At 39.2% G+C, this 23,973-nt stretch overlaps 1 protein-coding gene across 3 annotated transcripts in view; it reads left to right on the top strand.

Moving 5' to 3' along the window:
* Positions 1-23,973, top strand: part of LDB3 (LIM domain binding 3) — a 127,973-nt gene that overhangs the window by 48,461 nt on the left and 55,539 nt on the right. For all 3 annotated transcript variants that reach the window (XM_082486794.1, XM_082486793.1, XM_082486792.1), the window contains exons 4-6: positions 7,399-7,474; positions 20,128-20,150; positions 23,570-23,773. In XM_082486794.1, the coding sequence (XP_082342920.1) occupies positions 7,399-7,474; positions 20,128-20,150; positions 23,570-23,773 (303 nt within the window). The remainder of the gene's footprint in view (positions 1-7,398; positions 7,475-20,127; positions 20,151-23,569; positions 23,774-23,973) is intronic.

Genomic DNA, 23,973 nt, shown 5'->3' with positions numbered 1-23,973 from the left:
TATGGTTCCAGTCAAAGTCCTCAGATACCGGCATTAATGGAAAGCTCATTGAAGTGTTTTAGCTTGGAAACAGAAAAAGTGAAGGCCTAAATGAGGCAGACTGTAGTTAAGATCTAATTATCCGTGTTCACTAATTTTTCTGTCCCGTATATGTCAATTAGAAATGCTCTAACAGCCATGCGTCACACTGTAAGGTCCGCATCCCAAGTAAGAGGAATTACAGGAAAATCAGCTAAGTAAATATGCTTCATTAACAGTTACAGGAAACTAAAGAAAGTAATTTGTGGTCAGGATGCTCAAAGTATCCTGAGTTAGGCTTTTGCTTTTAGAAAATGTTGAGTGGCAAGGGGAAAAACAGATGACTTTATGCATAGTTGTCCAAATCCAACCAGATTTCTAATACACTTGAACTCCTCTGTATGAGCAGAAGGCAGTTACAAAGCTTTATATTATTTTTTTGTGAATCATCATATCTTTGAAGTTCAGCTGTGATTCCCTGATTCTGGAGCTGGCTCTTTAGGGTGATGCTCTACAGCAGTCCCCAGTGCTGTTCTGAAATCTGTACCTGAATGACTTTCACCCTTAAGGAAGCTGTTAAGAAGCCAAGAGTTGCAGGACTGTAGTGGAGGCTTGTGATACCTGAACGTGGGTGGTCTAAGTCTCAGGTACACTACCTGCATGGCAGGCGAAAATTAAACAGGGTAAATCACTATGGTTCACTTCAGGTATTTTTCAGCTGAAGAACTTGCATAAATATTTGATAGCTGATTCTTCAAAATTGTTATTTATTATGTTTGCTGGGGAGAGTTGTGTCACATCTCAAGACCAGGGTTTGGAAGGCTACATACAAGCACTGAATCTTTCTTTATTCAGTGCCTCTTCTGCTCTTTATTAATAATAGCTAATTCTTTGCTCTACACTATTAGCTTTTTTCATAACCCAAATGTATTTTTCTGCTCTTCCTAAACTAACAACTTGTTTTATTATTTTTATGTTTACCTTAAATAGATTTCTTTTTAACATCTCTGAGTAAATAATCAATATAATCATAAAAACATTAATAATAAATAACTATGCTGAACTTAGAGTTTTCAAGTGCGACACTACGTCTGAAGGTTATACACCATTAAGCTTTGATCCCTCTCTGATAATTTTGATTGCATTTCAGCCTCTTGCTTTTGATTCTGTAACACCATTCTCTATAGCTAGGCAAACCAAATTCTGCATTTAGCCAATTTATTGTTGAGGTGAGAATAGTGGCTTCCTATTTATAATCAATACCTGTTTATATATTTCTAAATATTTGAAGTACTGTGGGTTTGCCTGCACTGTGCTGAGAGTACATCTTAATGTTTCTGCTGTTATTTTAAAGCAAGCATTGAGAGGAACATCTGATGCTTTTATCTGATCAGTAATAGCCATAGAAAACATGCAAATGAGAAGTAGAAAGTAAAAAGAACACATCCTACCTCTGATAGAATCCCGTTTCAGCCTAATTAAAATGTATTTTACTTGTGAATCCTGTGCTATTCAAATTGAGTTAGTGTGGATAACTAGAAAAGCTGTGCAAAACTCTTGTAATGAAATCAGAAGTCAAATGTGAATTTGGATTGGGTTAACGTTAGAAATTCAGGGAAGTAGCATTGTGATTATAATCTATCAATGGATGGTCTCAAGCAAAACTAGTAAAATACCATATTTGAGCTTTAAACAAAGCAACTTAGCCATCTGAGAGATTTGAATGATAATATAGTGATGTCAACAAGGTTTTGCGAGCTACAGTAGATCACTGTATAACTGAGTGATCTATTGGTAATTCAGCATTAAAGCAAGCTCGTTTTCAAATTCTTATGATCTACTTATTACTTAGAAACAAAGTTATGGTTTTGATCTAAATTAATGTATTTTTTCAACAGTGTTGATGGCAATTCAACTCTACCTACAAATTCAATATGTGGCAGCATAAACAAGTTCTACAACTTGAAATAACTTGAAATTTCCTGGGGATGAATCCACATTTCTTTATGGGTTATGAGTTTTCGGTAGTGGTGAGGAGAGAAAAGGTTTGGAAATGGTTTAAAAACAATGCAAAGACAGGAAGAAGAAGACTGCAAGAAAAATAACCTGCCTGAAAAAAAGGTGTCCGTGCTCCATGGAGGTTGTGTAGAGCTTGCTGTGTGCATTGGGTGAGTGCCAGGCATGTGTTCAGCATGCGTCCTTAGTACGCTTTGGAGAAGTGACACACAGAGCAGGGCTGCAGGGATACTGGCAGAGCCTCCCCATTTGCCCATAGGAGCTGCAGGGATGGAGGAATTTTAGGGTTGGTACCGAGTCAACTAAGAAGAGGTGGAGGCATCAGTAGCCAGTTGCTCCCTGCAGGAGGGAACAGGCTGGAGGGCAGAATGTGTTCAAGAAAGAAAGGATTTTGCATAGCAGGAGGGAAGGGAAGAGTTGAGAAGATGCAACAGGCACTATGCAGATGCCACAGAAGTAGAAAGGGTCAAAGAGAGACCAGGAGAGTAGAATTTGATTCTCCAACATTTTTTAATACATACTCCTTTTCAAAAAATCTCATCTTTACATGTTATCTGCAGTTCCGTTTCTTTCCTTCCTTTCACAAAAATCTCCAGGGCGTCTTCCCTTTTCCTTTCTCTTTCTATCCCATAATGTTTGCAGCTGCCCCTGACTCGGATCCCTTCTAAGGGAAAATGGGTATTACATACTTCCAAATGAATTCTCTTTCATAATTTTTCTTTTTTAGATAGCAGCTTCCCTTTAGGTTGGTGCCGTTCAGGCATAAGAAGTTTTTGTCCATATATTGCTGTGGGTATGAACATTAGGTCTGGAAAGCATAATTGCCTGTCATGCAATCCGAATGCAGCACAATGCAGGGAAATAATTAACAAATCAGTCATCCAGCCAAATGCTAATATTTGCATTCTCCATTGATACACAGAGAGAAAAACTGCGGATGGAAATACTTTTCTATTTTATTGCAGGCACAGATGATACCCTGAGAGAGGGAAAGTAGGTCTCATGCTAGCCCCAAATTGATCGCAGTTATATTTGAAGTACTGTGAAATGTTCAGGGTTTTGTCTTTGTGATTCCTGTTGGAGTCACCAAGACTGTTTGCTGATGTCCCAGGCAGGGCTTAGGGAATTAAACCATGGTATCACGAGACTCAAGATTTCCTGTGCAAGACTTACACACAAGAAGAAGCTTCTGTTTGGCTACTTAATTCACTGTTTAGCTGAAGATTTAACTGACACATTACTGATCTTAGCATTTATTAAATGGACACCTCAGGTTGGTAGCCATGAGTAATATTTGGTCTGTCCCTTTTATGTCTCTTCCCCTCCCACCCCCTGCCCCGCGAAATTGTCAGGAATATTACTGCATTAAAACAGGTATATATCAGAAGGCCAATTCTATGTGCTCTATTGTTTTGCGTCCTGCTATGTGCTCACCCACTCCACTCCAGAATGACTCCATTTCAATTAGGTGATAAGTAAAGTATGTAAAATGTTTTCTAAGCATTTCTAACCCTAATCTAATCTGGTTTATTACCTTTCCACGACTTGACCCCTTTTCATTTTCTAGCGGTTGAAATATTAATACACAATTATTAAGATACTCAACAAGGTATAAATAAGTGCTCATGTGTAATAAAATGAAAGCAGAAGCTTACTGTAAGAAAATAAGTGTTAGTTTTAGCTGTCCTGAAAATTAGAAAAGAAAAGATAGACACTGACTGGTGAAGATATGAAATATTAAAAAGCCATGTGAAGATGAAAAAGAGCTGTTATCTCTTAGATCATGTCACGTCTCTGCAAGTACAGTATTGTGCTCCCCTGAGGACACAGGTTAAACTGTGGCAGCTCCTCTTAATGCAGTTGACTCCTAATGAACCTTTGTTGTGAGTGCAGACATACCAGGATTGAAGGCAAGTGCTCTTCAATTAAAGATATATTTAGGTAGGTGGGAACAAGTAGAATTTTTGACAGCTATATCAGCAGTGCTATCAAAATTGAACTGCTTCACAAAGCTACATCCATCTTGGTTTTGAACTTCATCAAGAAAGAGAACCAGTACTGAGGGAGAGGGGAGGTGCATCTGTGGGGAGAATTAAAGAACTACCAGTATGATATACTTGTCCATCTTTAAAACTCTGTTGGGTTTTCACTTTGGAATGAGGTTTTTGTTTCCATTTCTAACTTTGAAAATATAGAAGAGAATGTCTAAAAGTTGAATTCAAATTAATTTCTTCAGAAATACAATCATGATGGTACAGTTCAACATCAAATCTAAAATCATCGGAGTCATTTGTGAAATTTGGACTTTCGTCCTCCTCATAGCCCTACTAAGCAAGTACACTCCCTGAGTGTTTGGAATAAAATAATTGTGCAATCAGTGGATTAAAATGTAAACCTGGACACACACGTTTACAACAGCACCATCATCACTTGAAAAGCAAACTTGTATTGCTGCAGGATTTGATTCATCTAGCGAAAGAGGGAGGGGAAAAAAAATGTTCTGAACTTGCAGATGTTTTTCCTGGAGGAGTAATGCCTCTTATGTAAATGATCACTTTATTCTGTAAATGCATACACTTTCATTCCACAAATTGGCTTCACCTCTTCTGCCCTTTTCTCTAGTGCAAGCCTCTGCTAAATCTAGCAAGCCTTATCATTCTGTTTTTAAATATCAAAGCTATAAACATCCAGGGTAGAGTTATGTAGGAACCTCATTGTTTTAAGGTAACATCTTGAAACTTCCAAGTCAGTGCGAAATAAAAATCTTGGTTGAGTAGCACTGTGAATGACAGATGTAGCTTATCAGTAACATGGAAGAAATACAGCTTTCTATCATCATCTTCTGTAGTCGGGTAATAAGTGAGGAAAAATTGACATACAGTAAACAACAGACATGACGGAGTAGTCTGGTAAATAAGTTCCTTTGCTACAATACAAATATTTTCCAGTTATGCATCAAACATGCAGTAAGTATGTGATTGTTTGCTACACCTCTGTACGTGACAAACAAGGTTTACTGTGCTGAGCAGCTTTGGCACTAAAATTCATGATCAGTGAGCAGAGCAGAGGGGACAGTTCGTGTATGCTCTGCACAGCTGTAGTCTTGAGTATGCCCAGGTGCCCCCACGTAACCCCACAGAAATAATGGGGCGTACCCAGAAATAACACCAATGGCAGTAGGTTCAGAATGTCCCCCTAAATCTTTGTCTGTTCATAAATTGTCAGTCAATTTTCAGCGACTCTGACTGTGTTTTAGGCTGCAGCTGATTTCTTTTTTCTTTCTGTTTTTTGCTGTCTTTCATGATACGTGTGCCTGGATATGATTTATTGTTTCGGAGCTAAAAGAGTTGGAGGAAGGGTACGGCACTCACTCCTGAGGGAAGATCAGTTGGTAGCTCACCTGAGGAAAGTTTGTTTTAGTCAGTTAGTGATTAGCTCTTGTTCTTTGAACTTGAAGGTATGTATTTCTCAGATAATTATGTCTTAGGGAGTATATTGTGATATATTCCAACTGTGAGTGTCAACGTTAGTGCCTTTTACAATTTTCTAGCCTCTTGTTTCAGGAATACTTTGCCAGTGAATTTCACAAGTTAATTACCTATTGTTTAACAAAATGCCAGTTTTCATTGTCTCCTCAAACTGCGTTCATTTTCATATTATCTCGTTGTGAGGTAGGCATCTATTACCTCATCTTTGTTTTCAACACTCAAAGTAGCATCATTTCCATATCCTCTATATGGAAATCTTCCAGTTCCTGTAGGGATTACTCCTTTTTCTTTACTTCTTTTGTTTGTTTGCTCCTGCTTATGGAAATATTTTATATGTAGCGACTAAAGCTACTTACACAGCTCAATGTGAAGCTAGGTATTAATGCAGGGATTGCCCCTATGGATGAGCCCAGTTTTCGCCTAGCTCAGCTTTCTGTCTCTGATAGATGCCACTGGTAAGTATTTCAGAGGAAAGTGCAACACAGCCCTCAGTAAGGAAATAATGAACCTAACACAGAAGGTCTTCCACTATCAGTCTTTTAAGTTGTGCCATGAAAAATGAGAATCTGTATGGCAACTTATTTTTACCTAATCTAAAGCAGCTGCTGGGGGTTTTGTTGTAAGTATAAGTATCTAATCCTTTCTGTTATCCTGCTGTTCTCATAGTCTCAATGATGTAACAATGAATTTCACCTCAGGTTAATCAAGTACTCTAGGAAAAAATGTTTGCCTTTATCAATTTTATAAATGCTGTCTCTTCAATTTCACTTAATGTCCAGGAACGTGGATTTATTTCCCTTTTTATACCATTCATTATTTTCTGAGCCTCTGTAATGCCTTACCTTGTTCATCTCCTGCCTAAAGCAAACAATTCCAAATGTCTCAGTCAATTCTACTTGATTTGTATGCTTTTAAGTATTTTTATTTCATTTTTGTACCTGTCCTAATTTTTGAAATGCACTTGCTAAAAATGAGAATTCCAGACATAATCCAGATCTGTAGGTTGGCAATAGGATCCTACTTGCATAATTCTGATTCTTTTGACTATTTTTACATTTTTCATTTCATTTTCTCTGGTGATCCCATGTGCACTGGAAAGATTTCAGGGGGGTGTTCTCGCGACAACTCCCACCAATACCTCTTCACTTACCTGAGCATTCTAGAGTGCTTCAGTTAGCATTTGTTACTGTGCTTGCTTTGTTATGTTCCGATTAAAAGGGCAAACTGTGTGTTTTGAAAGTATTTTAGTAGGGTTTATTTGTGTTTTTTTTAAAATGAACATGTATGTATATTTGTCAAAAACAGGTGAAAGGCAGACATTTGAGTGGGGTGTGGTTCGTTCAGTAGTGATCTGCTGCTTTTGAGACTAAATTCTCTGAAATGAAGCCCATGTTTCTTCCTGCAGAGAGCTTTAAATTATGTCAGTTGCTATACAGTTTAAGCTATTAAATAGTAATCTTTTGAGGAGTTGATCTTGAGATGCTTCAGTACTGAGGTTTAGTCTCTGCATTTTAAGACACTTCCAAGTCCCTTTTTCCAGAGTGCTGCCCAAACCTAAATTTATCTGGTTGCGGCTGATTGTCATCTATGAAAATGCAGTTTGTCAAAAGGTACTGGAAAACGGATGATCTCCCAAGTCAGAGACTGCTTCTGTAACTGGTGGCTTTTCATTGTTCGGAGAAACTATATCAAACTTTTTCTCACATTTAAGACCTTTGCAAATGAGGATGTAGAAAAAACATGATGATCGCTAGAAAATCTTGGCTATGCTTAGTTTTTACTCCCAGTGAAGCAGCATTTTTACATGAAATTAAAGCTGAAAAATAAGAGTCCAGATTGCTAATCTTTTTTCTTTTTTTTCGGGGGGGTGTCCCAGATCTAAACGTCCAGTGCCAGTTTCAACCACAGCGCCCAGAATTGACTCTCCCAGGGCTGTAATTCCCCACCAGAAGGTATGTGACATGTTTCTGCTCAGCCAAAGTTAATATCATTTTTATCTGCTGCAACGAAGGTAAATATGTACTATAAGAAATAGCTTTTGCCCACCCCAAATAAGTAAACATTGAATGAATGTACAGGCAGCAAAACTGCCATAAATAGTGTATTAGTGATCTGTATGTTGTTAATTTCTGATTAGCAGAACCAAAGCATCCAGCTATCCTCTGATGTGATCTGGTCTAACCCATTCTGAGCAGTCTGTTTTCATCTATGCTGCAAGAGGCTACCAAAGCTTCTCAAAATAAACATTTGCTTTTGTAGTTGCTTGGGGAAAAAACGTTAGACTGTGCCTTAGTGTATCCAAATCCTGACTACAACTGAAAAGACACTGATTTGGAAAGAGGACATTAGGGCATTTGAAAGCTTGCATCATATTGTGTTCTTGTCACATTATTCAAAAGACATGAGAAAAAATACAGAGGATAAGTCAATTTAATGAATAACAGCAAGTGGCAGAGGAAATGGATGGCTTGGTTTCTGTTGTCAAAGCTCATCATCTTCCATAAAATAAATGTTCCTATTAGAGTAAGCAGCATTCATTGACAGTACCCGGCAACTCATCATCTGTATCTCTGGAGGCACTGAGGAGCAAGGATACCTCGAAGATGGTACAAATCCCTAGGCTCAAGCACTGGGTCGGACATTTGTATTGCTGATGCATTTAATTAGATAAAGGGAGAGGCGGTGAAATCTCTATTGCTGCAACTTTAGCCCTTCTATGAGTGCCAGTTTCGTCCCTAGCATGTAGTATAAATAAGAAACACCGAAGATGAAAATACATGGGGAATAAGGTCATGTTCTAGTGTTTATGGCAGTTCTGTCTTCCATAAATCAATTTTAAGTAATTTTTATAAATATCATGCTTTCCAAATTCAGAGCTAAGAAGGTAACATCATCCCTGTAACCGCTGCAAATGTGTTCAAACTAACAGAAGGGAATGCATATGGGGAGAATAATTTGATTCAATTTTATTTTGCCAAATTTGAAATTAATGTGTCTGGCCATTTATTCATTGAGACAGAAATAATGTTATTTTGCTCTGGATCGTGTAAACTTTTTGCCAAGGGAAGAGGAAATTAAGAATCTATCTTGCTCAGAGTTGTTTCTTCTGCTTATATTGCAATTTTATAAAAGTTATCTTGGAGAAAGTTGTTGGAAGAGTCACCAAACAGTACTGTGAAACTCCTAGAACAAAAACGATGGATCATTCTTGTAGTTAGACTGGTGTTCAACTGCACCAGCAAAGTAATAGGGACAGCAAGGAGGAGAGGGTACTTATTTTCCCTCAAGAACTACACAGAATGCTGTTAGTTTTCAAGGCAGCAAGTAGATATGTCTCTTCGGAGTTTTTCACCAACACAAGACCGACTGCTATCTTTTGTGACCCTCATTAACACCTGTGCGGGTATGATGAATTTGCCTACTTCCACCACATAAAAGCTTTTATACATCAGATTTTCATGACTCTGTATTAGGTGCATTTCTTCCATAGCAAGTGTCAATTTTAAAATTACTGCCATAGGTATTCAAGGCTGTTTATCACACAAAACATTTTTCTCCCTTAACTATCTACCCTGTAGCAAAGTTAACACCGCACACCGTAGGGTTTTTTTTAAATGTCCTAAAAGTGCCTTTGGCATGAAAGCTATAAAGTCCCTTTACATTTCCTATATTAACCCTTCAGAGAGAGATGAGTATCAAAGGACTCAACCCTTTTCAGGAGCATGTTGTTTCTCACATTCTGTGCATTGGTGCTTAGGAAAGGTTTTAGGAGCTGTTGGAGGCAGCCTATTCTGAATAGGCTATAGGCAGTACTTGCAGCTGGAAAAGAGATTTACTGGAGCCTTTCTGGAGTAAAAGGGTGGCAACTAGGAGAAGGTATGGTAGGAAACTGGGCATCTTGCGGTATTCAGAAAGGTTTTCTTAGGTGTAGGGTCTTTGGCCCAGGGGGAAGAGGTGGCAGTAGCGTGCCAGAGTTGGGGGCCCTTAGCAGGTCGAGAGGAGTGACATTTGTGTCACTAGTATACACTAGTAGACAACAGTATTTTGTAACTGAAGAGAAATTCTGCTCTGAGGGTGGTTTGGAAGGGAATGAAGGCATTGAACCATTGGAGAAGTCTCAAAATCCAGAATGAAATATCTTTACAGATACAGTGGTATGGGGATTTTGCAATAAGGTATGTTACAGTAAATATACTTTAAAAATCAAGGTTTCTTTGCTTGTCCCTTTATTATTTCTAGTAACAGTATCACTGTAGAAATTAAGGATACCGTGACACATAGGCAGACGCTGTTACCTCCACATCACTGCTTGACAGTGTTTAGACTCTGATGGTTCCCATGAAATGAATTCGATTGCATTTCAAAAAACAGCAAAAAACCACAGTACAAGACAGTCAAGACAGTGTTGTCCTCAAGCATCGAGAGAAGTTTTTCTCAGCCTTCTCTGAGTCAAGGTTAAGGCATGGCGGTTAGCTAAAAAATCTGCATGTGCAAGTTCAGTGTCTAGTGTAAACCATAAATTCTCGTGTACATTATTGCTGTCTGATTGCAGCTTTCACTAATTTTCAAGCATGTATTCCTTCTTTGACTGCTATGGTCATGTTTTTTTGTGTTTTAGAAAAATAAGCATACATTCTTCTAAAAAGACGTAAGGAAGGTATAAAACCCCCCAAGTTCTACACCATGATAGAAATTTTTCTACATTCCACAAGTAACATACATTCTCTCCTTGCTTTCTTAGGCTGATCAATGTTATGGATGATACAGGTTCTGCAACCATAAGTATGGCATCAACTGAACTGTAGGGCTATTATTGGAAATTAAAGTTTGACTGAATTGCAGTTTCACTATTTCCCTATCTGACATTAATCTCAAACTTGAAACACTTTTCATTTTGTTCAGTTTAATCTTTTTAAATTAGTAAAAGTTTAGTCTTTTGCACAGCTGTGACATAGCTGGAAGAAAGGGCATAACTAATGCTGAAAGCATTCAAATAACAAGAAGAGTAAGCATGAGTCCAAGGATCAAAACTGAGCCATCATGAGTCAGTGAGTTCCTGCAGCTTTTCAGGGATGGGCACAGCACAGGTGAAGATTCAGCTCAGTGCAGTTCAAAATGTTCAAGATGAAGCTTTAAACCTTTAACATTTGTCCCTTTGCATAAAGGTATTAAGACAGCCTCTTTAATTTTAATAATATGACTCTGTGTTGTCCTGTTTATGAAACAGTACTGAACATACTTATTTCAGAGTCCCAGTGAGGATCTCATAATGCTTATGATTTGTTACCTCCCAAATTTGGGAACCTATGTGGCCAAGAAAAAATAGATGAAGAAATGATTGACTTTTTAAGTAAAGCATCGGACAGAAGAGCTGTCTGAGCCAAAAGCTAATTGTTGGATGTCTTTGAGCAGAGTCATTGAATGACATGGTGCCTCCATTTCCTTCTTTCTATTAAAGTTTAAAGCAACAGCTGCTTCTTGGGCACATTGGGAGGTCAAATTCATTAGTATAGCGTTAAAATTGTTCTCCCAGAAGTGCATAAAATGAATAAAGACTGTACGGTCATAGCAATAGAACATGGGTTGTCAAAGGAAGAGGACCTGAAAAACCGGTATTGTGTCTTCCAATATAAATTTTTCTTGCTTCTCTGATACATAAGAAGGAGCATTTGCCTTTCATAGAAATTGATTATTTATAAAGAAAAGAAGAAGAATATTTCAGAATGGAAATTAAGTTGATTTGTAGCTTCCTTCTAGTCCCAAATGTTTGAGACTCCTCTACATTTATCAGTTCTAAGCCCATTCACTGACATGACACTGGGAAATTAAAACGCCATTTCTCCCTCGTAGTAAGGGATTGCTGCAGGAGCACAGCATCTTTCTCCAGGGAAGGCGGCCATCGCTCAGTGTCAGAGCCTCCTCTTCTGGTCGGCTGAAGGGTAGCACCAGACTTGCGGAGTTTGAAATGTCAGCTTGCTTTTCCAGCCACAGAGACTGAGACAGAATGGGATGAGAGCGATGGGAAACAGGGGAACGTTTGTTCCCGTTGGCTGCATTCCATGTGATGTAATGCTGAGAGCCGTGCTGCTGCTCAGTAATGGAAATCTGACCTTCGCGTTCAGAAGTGATTTCAGAAATGCTGCATTGATCTGCTTTTGCCACTGAACTGGAGAAAAAAAAATCTAAAATATCCTACTGGGAATAAACCGAATGAGAGATTCTTTGTCAATCAGAAAAGGAAAGCACTAAATAAGCTGATTATTGGGCAGTAATTCTTTAGAAGTTATACAGCTGATGTCTTAGACGCTCCCTGTTTCATCCCTTTCCCCGTGAACAGAGAGAAAACACCTACCTGAAAACTACCATGAAAATTAACTTAAAATGGAGAATGCTAACCTGGCATGGCTGGTCCCTGGGAATTCTAGGGCTGAGTTACCAGCACGCTGGTATTCCAGCTAGAAATTGATTGAGGACTGAAACCAAAATTCCATTCATGTCATAACGGTGAGCAAAATCATCAACCGTCAGTCTTTATGGCGGTCCTATAATTTTCCCTTTGCCTCCTGTTAGTGTCCAGTAACACCAAACCTGTGAAAATGCATTAAGATTAGGAAATAGCTGGCATTTCTCTCATTGGCAGTTGAAACACATACTTTATAACCACATCTCCTGGCATGTCCTTTTATTATGGGGTTCAGAAACGAAACCCACAGTTAACTTAGATAAAAGCCACAGAGTTTTCAGGGTAACGAACAAATATAACTCTGGCATATTCTTTTCTTCTCTATTGCCTCTGCATTTTTTTAAAAATACTCATTTTGTCCCTCTCTGCTAGCATGTAAAACTCATTTGCACAAGTGGTGACAATTTATGAACATGGCCTTGTGTGTTTGTGCCTCTTTTACAACACGTTTGTAGAGCTAATCCCTGTTTTCTGTTTATTTAATGGTACTTGGAAGCTTGCAGTAGGCCAGTTACAGGTTGGTTGCTGTTTTCTGTGTCAGGGTATGTTATGACTGAATTACGTAATTCAAATGTATTTATTTTAAAAGGCATAGTCTGAAAAACACTTTTAGGATTATTTCTGCTGCCTCAGGCAGCTATTAATGCCAGCTAAAATCTCTTCCTGCTTATTACTAAGAAAAATGTTCTCAGTTCATTTTATCTGCCTTACATTTTTGATTCAAAATATCTCAGATGTATTTAATGCTACAATTAATTATATCCTTAGAGCTTTAGGGTTTTTTTTTTTGCAATTAATTTTAATTAATCATGCCATATTATCTTGATTTTTCAAATGTAATCTCCCTAAACTTAAATATGCAATGTAGAAAAATCCAAGAGGAGAGTATAAAATAGTTATCTTTCTAGTGAAGCTTACTATCAAAATCAGTAAATGACATTAATGATAAGGAATACTAACAAAAGTAGAAAACCAGAGGCCAAATTATTCTCAGGCCTGTGTTTCATGCAAGGCTATGGGGGAGATGTGTGTAAGATGTTAAAGATGGCAATTGAAGCAGTGCCAGCCCAAATGAGGCACAATGTCACTGCAGGCCACCACCTGCTCTTGTACTGGCTTTCATTGAGGGCACATTGTGGGCTCCCTCCTCTCTTCAAGATAATGTCCCCTGCCTGTCCCTGTCTCCCAAAGCTGGACTGCAGCATGCTGCCAGCATTACTGGTGGGGCTCGTATCTGTGAGCATCACGGCATCTGGGCACCAGTTATGGCTGCAGCGTATGTAGGTCCAGAGGGAGAGGTTGAAGTGATCCTTCTCCTGTAGCAAAAGCAATGTAGCCCAAGTTAGGCTGGAGCCAGGAGCTTCTGAGATAAACTACAAATTGATATTATGGCTCTAGAGAAATCTATAAATTAGGGGTATGGTTTAGTGGTGGCTTTGGCAGTGTTAGGTTAGTGGTTGAACTTGATGATCTTAAAGGTCCCTTCCAACCTAGGGGATTCTATGATTCTATGAAATTGTCAAGCGTTGAGATAGTTTGTTGGGTACCTCAGCTATAGATTTTTTTTTTATCCAAAGCACATAATTACAGACAAACAAAAGTGAAGAACAAAACAGGTCATTCAGTATTGCGCTGATGAGTTTCAGCACTCAGGATGCAAGGTTCAAAGAGATGCTAAAAATAATCAATATTAGAGTCTTGTTATTTGTGTTCTGGTCGCTGAGCCTTTAGAAGTTAAAGAATAAGAAAACTGAGAATAAAGGTATAAAATGCCCTCCTGAAAGTGAAGTTTGTGTTCCTCTTTGATAAAATTGTCCAGACTGCTGGTAGGCAGCCTTCCAAAAAGTATAGAGCGGTAGTCACTACATGCTGCCAGTAGCTGGAAGGAAATGAGGCAATTTAACCCTAAGGGTGCTCTGTGCTTCCCGCAAAGCGCTGAGTGCCCTCCAGTCCTAGGGATTTGGGTGATGTTGCACCAGAATGAGCTTGAAGCAGCAGTAGGGTGCTTTAGGCAACATGAGCACAAAAGTTTTATATGAAACTTCCTCAGAACTCATGCAACAACTTATTTCCTGCATTGTGTTGCTGAAAAAGCAGTATTTTTCTTTTAATAGCAAATCATTTATGAAACTGAAGCATAGTGCTGCATTTGTCCAGGATGAGGTTTTGTTAGAATGCATGTAGTTTGAGCACCGACGCAGACTTCTATTGGTATAGGTATTGTAGGTGAGATTCCGGTGCCTTGGACTAAGACAATACATCCTGCTGTCCTAATTACGAACATTAGCTGGGACATGACTGTAGGATCATGCACTCATCATCTACATACTCATGCACACATTTCTTCCAGTGGGAATTAGGCAGAAATGATTAGAATAGAAGCATCTAATCTGTTGAACAGTACCTGTTCTCAAGTCCTCTTTGGTCTATCTGCTAACCATGCTGCATGGCCTAATTAGCATGAACCAGAGCTTATTAAAGCAATGTGATGTGTGGGCTTCTGTAACTTGAAGTGTACTCGTGGAAAACAGAATGGTGTGGTTTAGAATCATTATGTTTTTATAATAATGGCATTGACTTTTATGTTTGCATATTATCTCAAATGATTCTGACCTCAAGACATTTTTTTAAGATTTCTTAATTATCCTAGAAATTAACAGACAGGGTTGTCTTCAAGTAAAATTACTGCTATGAGGTTGAGTAGTAGCAAATGCTCTTTTAATGTTAAGCTTTATTTGTCAATTTAAACTAAAACTTAGTAAAAAAAAAATGCCTGAGTATGTTTTGCTTCCATTATTTTGAAACAATGCGTTTCTTTGTTGAAAATCTTCCCTGAAAGGTTGGATGCTTTGGCCCCAATCTATTTATTGCAAGTTTATCAGTATGTTTATAAAGCAGTAATTGCAGATACGTTATTTTTGCATGTGTTCTATGATTGCTCTTTTCTTTTTTTCTTTTCTTGGCCTGCATGTTTGCTACTACAGGAACCTGCTTGGGAAATCAATGGCAACAGAACAACCTTCAGTCCTCTAACTAACACGGCGACTGGGCCTGTGGGTAGTATTTTAGAAACCAATGGAACGTTTTCAGGCTACCTCAACAAGCAAGAGATCAGCTTTTCAAATAGCTCTTCCTACTTAAAGACTACCACAGTTAGATCTTCCATGTCCTCTCAGTCTGTGACTCCTGACATTTCACCTGCAAAGAGTAATCTAGGTTCAAAACTAAGCCCCGTATTGACCGATGGCAATAGTCCTTTACAGCAGCTGAGCCCTGCGAGGCAGTATAACAACCCCATTGGCCTTTACTCAGCAGAGACTCTAAGGGAAATGGCTGAGATGCATAAATTAAGTCTCAACCGAAGGGCTTCAGAAGGCGGACTTCCTAGAGGGTAGGTAACATGGTAACATACTTAATATTTCAATAAGTAATGAATTTGCTGAAAACTGAATGTAATAGTACCTACCCTAGTGTGCATTTGCCTGGTAATCATAATTGAGGTCTGGAACAACCATTACATTTTCCAGTACCCCCCAAAACATATAGACAGTACCATTACAGAATAACTCTTGGTCTTTGGTATCCGAACTGCAACATGCTTTGGCAGTAGTCACCAGAGCATGAGGTGGAACACTATGACTGAAGCGACTGTGATCATCTCAGGGTTCCGGCACTTGGCGATTTAAACTAATGCATGTATCACTGTTGGCCATTGTAGAAGCTGCTATAAAACAGATCTGATCTTTGGTACTTTCCTAAAGAGAAACTGCTTTGACCAGCAAATCTGACATGCTAGTCTACTGGAGCGTCCCGCTATAATTCCTGCCTTAATGTACTGGCTTTCCTATGCAAAATGAGTCAAAATTGCAATATTTTGAATCCTCTGGTTTCAGCGTTGTCTGTCTCACATCCTTTAGCTTTGCTCTTAACTTGTATGTAACAAGGAGTGATCTCTAGATACTACCCAGATAGTTTGATCCCATGCTGTCACAGTTTTTAGTGTTACTGCATTGCACATCAACTGTTTTATTAGTAGGTTTGTGAAGTGAGGAGCTTGGACTACGATACACGAGAGAAAGCAATGAGAAACGTTTTCCTAATTCTTCTGCCTTCATGTATTAATTTTCAAACAAATCTCTAATTTGTTTATTTGTGTTTATTTAAAATGAAGATAAAATTTGTGTTATGAATATGGCAAAAAGTGTACTTTTAACACTAGGGACTTGGCTATATGGAAAAACAAAACAAAACAAAACAGAAAATTCAGACAATTCACTCAAGGTCTGATAGCAAACGATATTTTCAAGTACTTTCTATCCCATTGCAGAAGCTCTTTGCAAGAGTTAAAGCAAGGGTTAAGTGGTAGCAAAGTAAGGATATTTTTTCTTTATGAAAGAGCATATATACGCGTTCTAGATGATTCAAGCAGTTTAGATGATTCATTGTAACTCTCTTGAGCATGCGGCATTAAAAATCCTAATTAACTTATCTGAAAAAATCCTATCCTCCCTCCTCATACTGGATAATTAAGAAAGGCAATTAGTGTTTAAAAGAAAATAATTTCAGTTACTAAGCAAGATCAGCAAAACAAACCTCAGTATGATCCTCTCTTAATTTACAGTTTTCTTGAGGAAAACTAATCCTTGTCTTATTTCAATATGCAGAGTTTCCTGGGAGCATATCTCACTATCTTTCTCCCACTATCTTCACAACCCTCCTTAACACCTGCGAGGGTGAGGGTGAAGGGGCTGGTTTTTGGATGGCTCAGCATTTTAACTCTTTCTTTGTTACCAAAATTACAACGCAGCTGCATCCATCACTCACCGCAGTCAATGTGAACCATTCTATTGATTCCAGAGGGCATTGCGCTATGACTACATAAAATGACAGTGATTGCTGGGGTGCAAAAAAGGTGTACCTGCAGAAAACGCTTCACTGTCTTCACTCTGCTGCTCTGCCGTGTTTTATGTCTCCGTTATATGTGCACATGTTAGTGCACGCCTGTGGCAGTGCACTGAATTACAAAGCAAGGTTCTACCTTAGAACAACCATCTGGGATTTTTTGTTTTAGTTTGAACAGAATTTTAGGGAAGTGCTGTCCGTCTGCCTGTAATATCTGCGGCACTGATGAACAAACAAGAAAATTTGTTAGAAGTCATCTAAACGTCCCGTTAAAAAAGTTTAGCCTTTATCTGGCAGCCCAGGAACAACCCGAAGAGGTGAAAGAGCCCAGAGCTACTGAGTACATTTGTCTTTTCAGGTAACTCCTCTGAGATTTACAGAATTGCACATCTCTGTTTACATGCAGAGAAAATTCAGAGTTCAGTAATCCTGTCATTCCCACTCCCGCTTGAGTGTTACCCATGAAGTGAGAGGCACCTTTCCCGCTGCTCTGTGAGGAGTAACGTGGAACGTGTAACTACCGTGGGACTTGGTATCGTCCATGACAGTCTCGATCACATTGGGGACATATGTGAAAGAGTGCACAAGGAGAGCACTGTGAGCTCTGCAAAGTCAGCTCTGGACTTTGGTGGGGACATTCTTATCACAATAGTACAACATGAGATGCTGCGGAAAGATTGTGAAATTATGGCGCTCCAAAACTGTGAATTTATTATTCGTTCATGAACATGCACTTAGCAGTATGGTAAAAGCTGTAAGAAAATGCAGGTTTGGGGGTTGATCTTAAGGTATATTTCATATTTAAATTTGGTGTCCTTTTCACCAAATCATTTAAACTTCATTGTGTGAATTGCTGTTCGAGGTTTAGCTAAACCCTTTGGAAAATCCCATCAGAAAGCTCAAATTAATTTTGAGATTATTTCCTTGATCTGCAAAGAATAACAAAGCATCTGTTTCTCTGATGCACTTTTACGTTAAAGCTTTATCACCCTGGCCCGGGGTGAAAACTAGAGGTGGCCTGTTAAGAGTGTGGAACTTCATGTGCTGAAAGCTCTGGAAAGGGAAGTATTAATAAATACGAAGAGTGAGTCATAGCTTGTAACACGTGGTTCTTTCTCATTCCAGTGTAAGTTATTTTTCACATTGTGGGTCAAGGGCAGTAAATACCTGTCCCACGAGTACGTGCCAGGTGGCTTGGGTTACCAGCTGCTTACTGCGTGACCTCTGTGAGCAGCAACTTGGGTGTTTCATACATGTCCGTATTTAGAGTCAAGCTAAAATAATGTGCGGCTCTGAACTGGAGAGAATTTTCTCATCACATACTAAACATAAGGAGAATTAAAGATTTACTGGTTTTGAAGGAAGCTGTAGTAGCCTCTTCACATCTAAAAAATCTTTACTGAGAGATGTGGGGGTTGAGCTGTTGTTAGTGTGTGTACATAATGATTTTTATCTTTGAACATATTTTTACATGCAAACAAGTGGTTCCTCTAATTAAGCTGTATTTTAGGGACAGTAATTCTGCCTTTAAAATATTATTTTATGTGTGAGGCAGAGGCCTGGATTAGAAGATTAAAGCAGGCATCAGAGTCCACTTCAGAAAATGATACTATTACACCATGTTTCGTTGTAAATGAGTGCCCAGCTGTCCTGCGCATACCTAAAATGGATATAGGATCACCGATGTGCTTACAGGCTGCAGCTTGTTCCTAATATATCTCTACTGGTTCCTGTAACAGACCGATATATTTGGCTTAATGTAGGGTTTATGAAGTTAGAAGAATATTCTCGAACCCGAGAGCCTGAAGAACAGTAACAGCAGAAGGTGATCTGTGATTGCTTTTCCATGGAAATGCAGAAGGGCAAAGCCTTTATGTGCAGCTTTGGCTCATCAGAGTGGTTTTGGTCATGAAAAAGGCAGCTGGATGAGCCAATGCAAAAGGAGTGTATGTAAAAAGAAGCAGCAATATCAACGGTTTTGCGAGGCAAAAGCAGGAGACAAATCCACCATGAATGTCACTCCAACAGTATAGCATTGCTGTCCAGTATTTGCAGAAATGTAACAGCAGCAAGTAAAAGTGTTGCAGGAGCAAGTTGGAAGGTTCAGTGCCCAGATCTGTCAGCAGCATTCTGTGCAGCTAAATAAGAAATGTTTGTTAACTGATCCCGGGCTCTCTTCCTTTTTATTTTGCGCAAAATATGATGAATTACTCTTCATCCAAGAATATAAAATCAAAATATTGGTATTCTAAGCTTTGAAAAAACTAAGTTAAAATAAATGTCACAGCCCATTAATGCTAGTCATGCGACCAACAGAAAGAGTTGTTAGCAAATAATATAATATTACAGGTTGAGCATGCTATCTGTTCATTGCTCCCAGCTCTGGCCCACATAAGGCCTACGCTGAGTTTTGTATTGTGTTTCTTTGGAATTACTCCGCAAGCCACCATCACTTCTTGTTTATGCAGCAAAGCAGGGTGTAGCATGAACATATGTGTTTTTTCCTACTGTGTACATACTAGATGGAATAAAATATCCTGATATGGATATCAAAAAAACCACATAACGCATGGACTTGCTTCATTTCACAAGGAATAAATTAGGAATGGCTATTCTGAAATTAATTGGCTTGCACCACTGATGGCATAATGTAGGTACAGTCAGATTTAGGCCAATAGTTTGTTAAATACAAAGGCATTCTCCTTAGTTTCAGATTTAAAACATCTACCAATATATTCTTTGGAAATTCTCCAGCATGTAAAAGACCAAAAAAATCAATCTTGCAATACCAACTGCGAGGGCAGCCTGAAGAGAACAGACTTCATCCCTGAATATTTAGTATCTGAGAGAAGAATGTAATGTCTACCACTCATTTGCTATTTTCAGATGAGAATGTACTCTGCAAATGTTGCTTTCTTCCCTCTGCTCCCCTGCCCCCGTACACTTTGATAATCGGACTTTTAGGGATGCACAGCAGTAAAATCATGTTCAGGGGTCAGCCAAAATGCCATGGTACCCTACTAAGTCCTAGTGGATCAACTGTAATCCCTGCGTTTTTTCCTTTCTTAATCACATTGAAGGTTTCAGGCATACATTTGCTTTTTGTTCTTGTTTGTAGATGGTCTGAAAAAAGCTTTACTAAGCTTTTGTAAATACCTTTTGCCCTCTGCACTCTAAAAACTATTGACTTTTTCTGTTTGGTTGGTTTTGATGTTGTTTGTTCTCTTTCTCTTCTTTTAGGTCATAACCAACACCGCTGCCAAGTTAGTATCACTTCTATATAGTGCCAAGTATTTGTGCTACGCTGTATGTGTGAAGATTTGTTTTCTGGGGTAGCATGATCCCTTGTGCTCCTGCTGTGTCTGCTTGCAAGTGGAAGTATTTTTAAAAAAAATCTTATTGGTATGGCAATATGGCAAGCGTCATGCACTGCAACTGGTGCCCAGTGGTGCTGTTCCCATCACGTGTTCGTCATTTCTTGGTGAAGTTCTAGTGCTGCCAATGGACTTAGTGTCTGAGCTTGCTCAGTTCTTGCAAATGCTTTCAGATTTTTTTGTTTCTACAGTCTGGGTTTAATTCCTCCTAACTCTTTAAGTAGTCTTCATGCCTGCAGGATGTGGGGAGCCTTATCTGAGCCTTTTTTGGTGTATAATTATTAGTGATGTATTTTTAGACTCAGCGTTAAATTAATTTCTGAAGTCCCACGCCATTAAAATTCAACTTTAGGTTGGTACGAGATACTGATATAGAAAAGATCTGCACAGTAATTTACCTTAGTAAACATATTGCCCAAAGAAGAAGCAACTATTGATTTGAAAATGTGATTGGTCTGCTTTATTTAGGGAAGTTCACAGAGTCCTCAGCTTTGATCTTTAATTTTCTAAGGGCAGAGGATTGTCTCTAAATTCCCACTTTCTGTCTCTAAATTGAGTGTTGTCCAGAAACTGCTGGAGACTGGGTTAAATTCAGCAAAAAATAAATAATTATACTATTGAAATTTCAAATTGAAGCTGACAAGAGAAGGTTAGAAGTAGTAGAATACATGAAGTCGAACTAATATTTAGTGCATACAATTTATGCTGATCTGGCATTATCTGTTGATTTTAATGAGGCGTGGGTGTGATGTCATGCAAATGATGTAACTCCTTTGGAGTGATGAAACTCCAGCCCATTTACATTGATAATTATTGTGTTACAATTGTCTTAGAAAGCAGAAGTCACATTATAGGGGTGTTTTTAATCTTACTGGCTTTGGGATTTATTTTTGCTGATCCTTTCCCAGCTGGGTAGAAAAATCCCATTCATTTTGCAGAGGTGCTTTGCTGTCTGTAGGGTCTTACCTCTGCCGCTTTGTCCTAGAGCACAGCACCTCTTACAAGCACTAAGATCTTCAGTTTACTTCCAGAGTTATAAAGAAAATTCTGCAGTTGAAAATTTGTACCCTTTTCTCCTATTTTTATGGGAATCCTATTAACCTCAGTGGAAGTTTCACCTTGGTGCGTGTAATGTGACTAAAACCTCTTGAAAGGCATCACTGAAACTGTTTATATACCACAAGTGAAAGCCTAAATCGCTACTGCTGGTACAGTTAGGGAAGTTTAGGCTGTTCTAAGATTACTAGCTTTTATTTTTGTAATTGATTGTGGAAACCAATTGCTTGGAACTTTACTCTTTAAAAGGGGCATATTTAACCTCTGTCTTTTCATTCACACAGTCTTCTCAGATCTTGGGTTTAGTATCTCTTCAATACTTCTAAGTGTGGGGGAAAGAGAACACTAAATTCAAGATCTCGAGGACCTGTCTGTTCTTAATTATCATGTGATCGTTTAGGGTATCACAAAGCAAAGAGATACCACTGTTAAAGTAAGGCATGTGCATGCTGAAAAGTCAAGAGTATTAATAACCTGCACCTCTCTGCACGTCACCCTTCAACAGACGATGTCAGTGTAGTAATAATATTGTCATAGTTGATGATTAGTTAATGGAGAGATATTTTAAATGTGAAAATGTCTTTGTAAAAGGATGATTTTCACTTTTTGAATGCATAATGCAGCTTCCCTCCCTTAAAATGTTGATATGTGTAACTAAAGGCATGGCTGTGATGCAGCACGTGCAGATTTATGTCTTTGTTCCTTGAGCATGCGGCTGTTGATGTTCTGTCAAATGTTTTGAATGATGTGTGACTCTCTCTCCCGCTGTCCATCTTCAGTCAGGGCATCCCACCAAACAAAAGGCTGGAAGCACAGTGGAGTCCCCTGGCTGGGTTCAGAGGTGGTGCGCCACCTTTGATAATCTCTGGACGATTAAGTCCCATGGCTGCTGGCTTTACTTGATTTTCCTTTTTTCCTTCACGCTGGGTTGAGGGTTTGGTTTTAACAGTCACCCTCTGGGGCGAACCCACAGCAGACAGCCATGCTATTGTTCCCTTGCCAACCAGGGAAACTGCTGTTAGTCACATGAAAAAATTCAGCAAAAGACTTAATATTAGCTGATAAACTTACGGTGTAACGGTTTTAAACTGAAAAGGAAAATTGTTCCAATCAAATGTGATTACGTTCTTCAGAATTTCTTCTTTGGGGGAAGTACATCCCTTTCCAGCTTTTGGGCTCAGTTCAAAAAGAAACCTTTGTGAAATACCCATTCTTTCCCAAAGGACAGAATTCTCAGTTCTGCCCAGTTTGGTGAGTGTATGGAATCTATACCGCTTCCTCCTGCTGCTGGCAGGACAGGAACGGCAGCCTAGAGGTTCGTCTGATCCCCGTAGGCAGTGCCTGACAGCTGAGGTTTAGCTTGCCGAGTCCTAACTCTGGGACTGGACCAACGTACAAGTAGGCTCTACAAGGCAGCCAGGTGCTCTTTAGCCTACATCTCACATTGAACTGACTCGTACAGCCGCAATGGGAGCTTCAGTTCACCTGCTCTTGGCTCAGTTTCTCAAATAAAAATCCTTCCTCAGAAATGGAGCCAGTGGAAAACACGGCAGCTGCTCTTCCAGCTGCAGTCGTCCCGCTGACCGCAATGTAGGATATTTTGATCTGAGACTGAGCATTTATCATGCAACAGTAACACTGATGGCTGGCTGTACGGAGATTTTGGGAAGATTAATTTAGCGTTTGTGAGGACGCACGCATTAAATTTCACTATGATTAATACTCCAGACTGGAACCTTCGAAATATTATAAGACCTGACATGTGTTCACCCCATTGCGCTTTCTAGCCCTTGTAAGACCCTTCTGAAAGAATGAATGGATGCAGTGAATAAACTGGGAATTCTCTGCAGTATATATGTACATCCATGGGCGTGCATATATATGTCTGTGTGTGTATATATGCTTGTATACTCTTATTTGTATATGTGCATGTAAGAATAGAATTCTAATATAAGTATCACATAAAGATTCAGGGGTTTGTTGTGATTTTTTATACAGTGACAACTTTTTTTTCTCTTTATACATCTGTGAGCCAACACAGAAATGTCATCCGTGAGCACAGGCAGCTTTTACCTGTTACTTGTTACTTACGTTGTCTCTGATCCTCTGACCAGAAGCTTGCATGGTGAGAGGCCATGAACAGACATGCACACTCCTCTCTTGGTGCTTGTTCTCTCACTGAACTGTCACGCCTTTCTCCTTTCTTCCCTTCCCTTCCCTTCCCTGTTGAACCTCACTCTTGCATAACCCAGCACGGAGTTCACGGAGCGTTTCAACCCCAATGTCCTGAAGGACTCTGCCCTGTCTACACACAAACCCATCGAGGTGAAAGGCCTAGGCGGCAAGGCTACGATAATTCACGCCCAGTATAACACCCCCATCAGCATGTATTCCCAAGATGCTATCATGGATGCAATTGCAGGCCAGGCACAAGCCCAGGGTGGAGAATTTGCTAGGTAAGGTTATTTTCTTTGTGTGGAATGCTCTTTCTCTGCATGATTCCTCTAACAGTCCCTACGCGCATGACACAGCAGGTCTTCCAGGACTCTCTTTTTCTGGAGTATCCTATATGTGAAAAATAGAAATCAGTCCTAGGTGGTGTTTGAAAGCACTTCGTTGTTTTGAAGTTAAAAGGATGGATAGTTAGAAAATGTAC

The sequence above is a fragment of the Vanellus vanellus genome, assembly GCF_965231255.1.
Source record: "Vanellus vanellus genome assembly, chromosome: 7".
Classification (NCBI taxonomy): Eukaryota; Metazoa; Chordata; class Aves; order Charadriiformes; family Charadriidae; genus Vanellus; species Vanellus vanellus.
The sequence above is the reverse complement of the archived record's forward strand: the minus strand, read 5'-3'. Positions and strand labels throughout refer to the sequence as shown.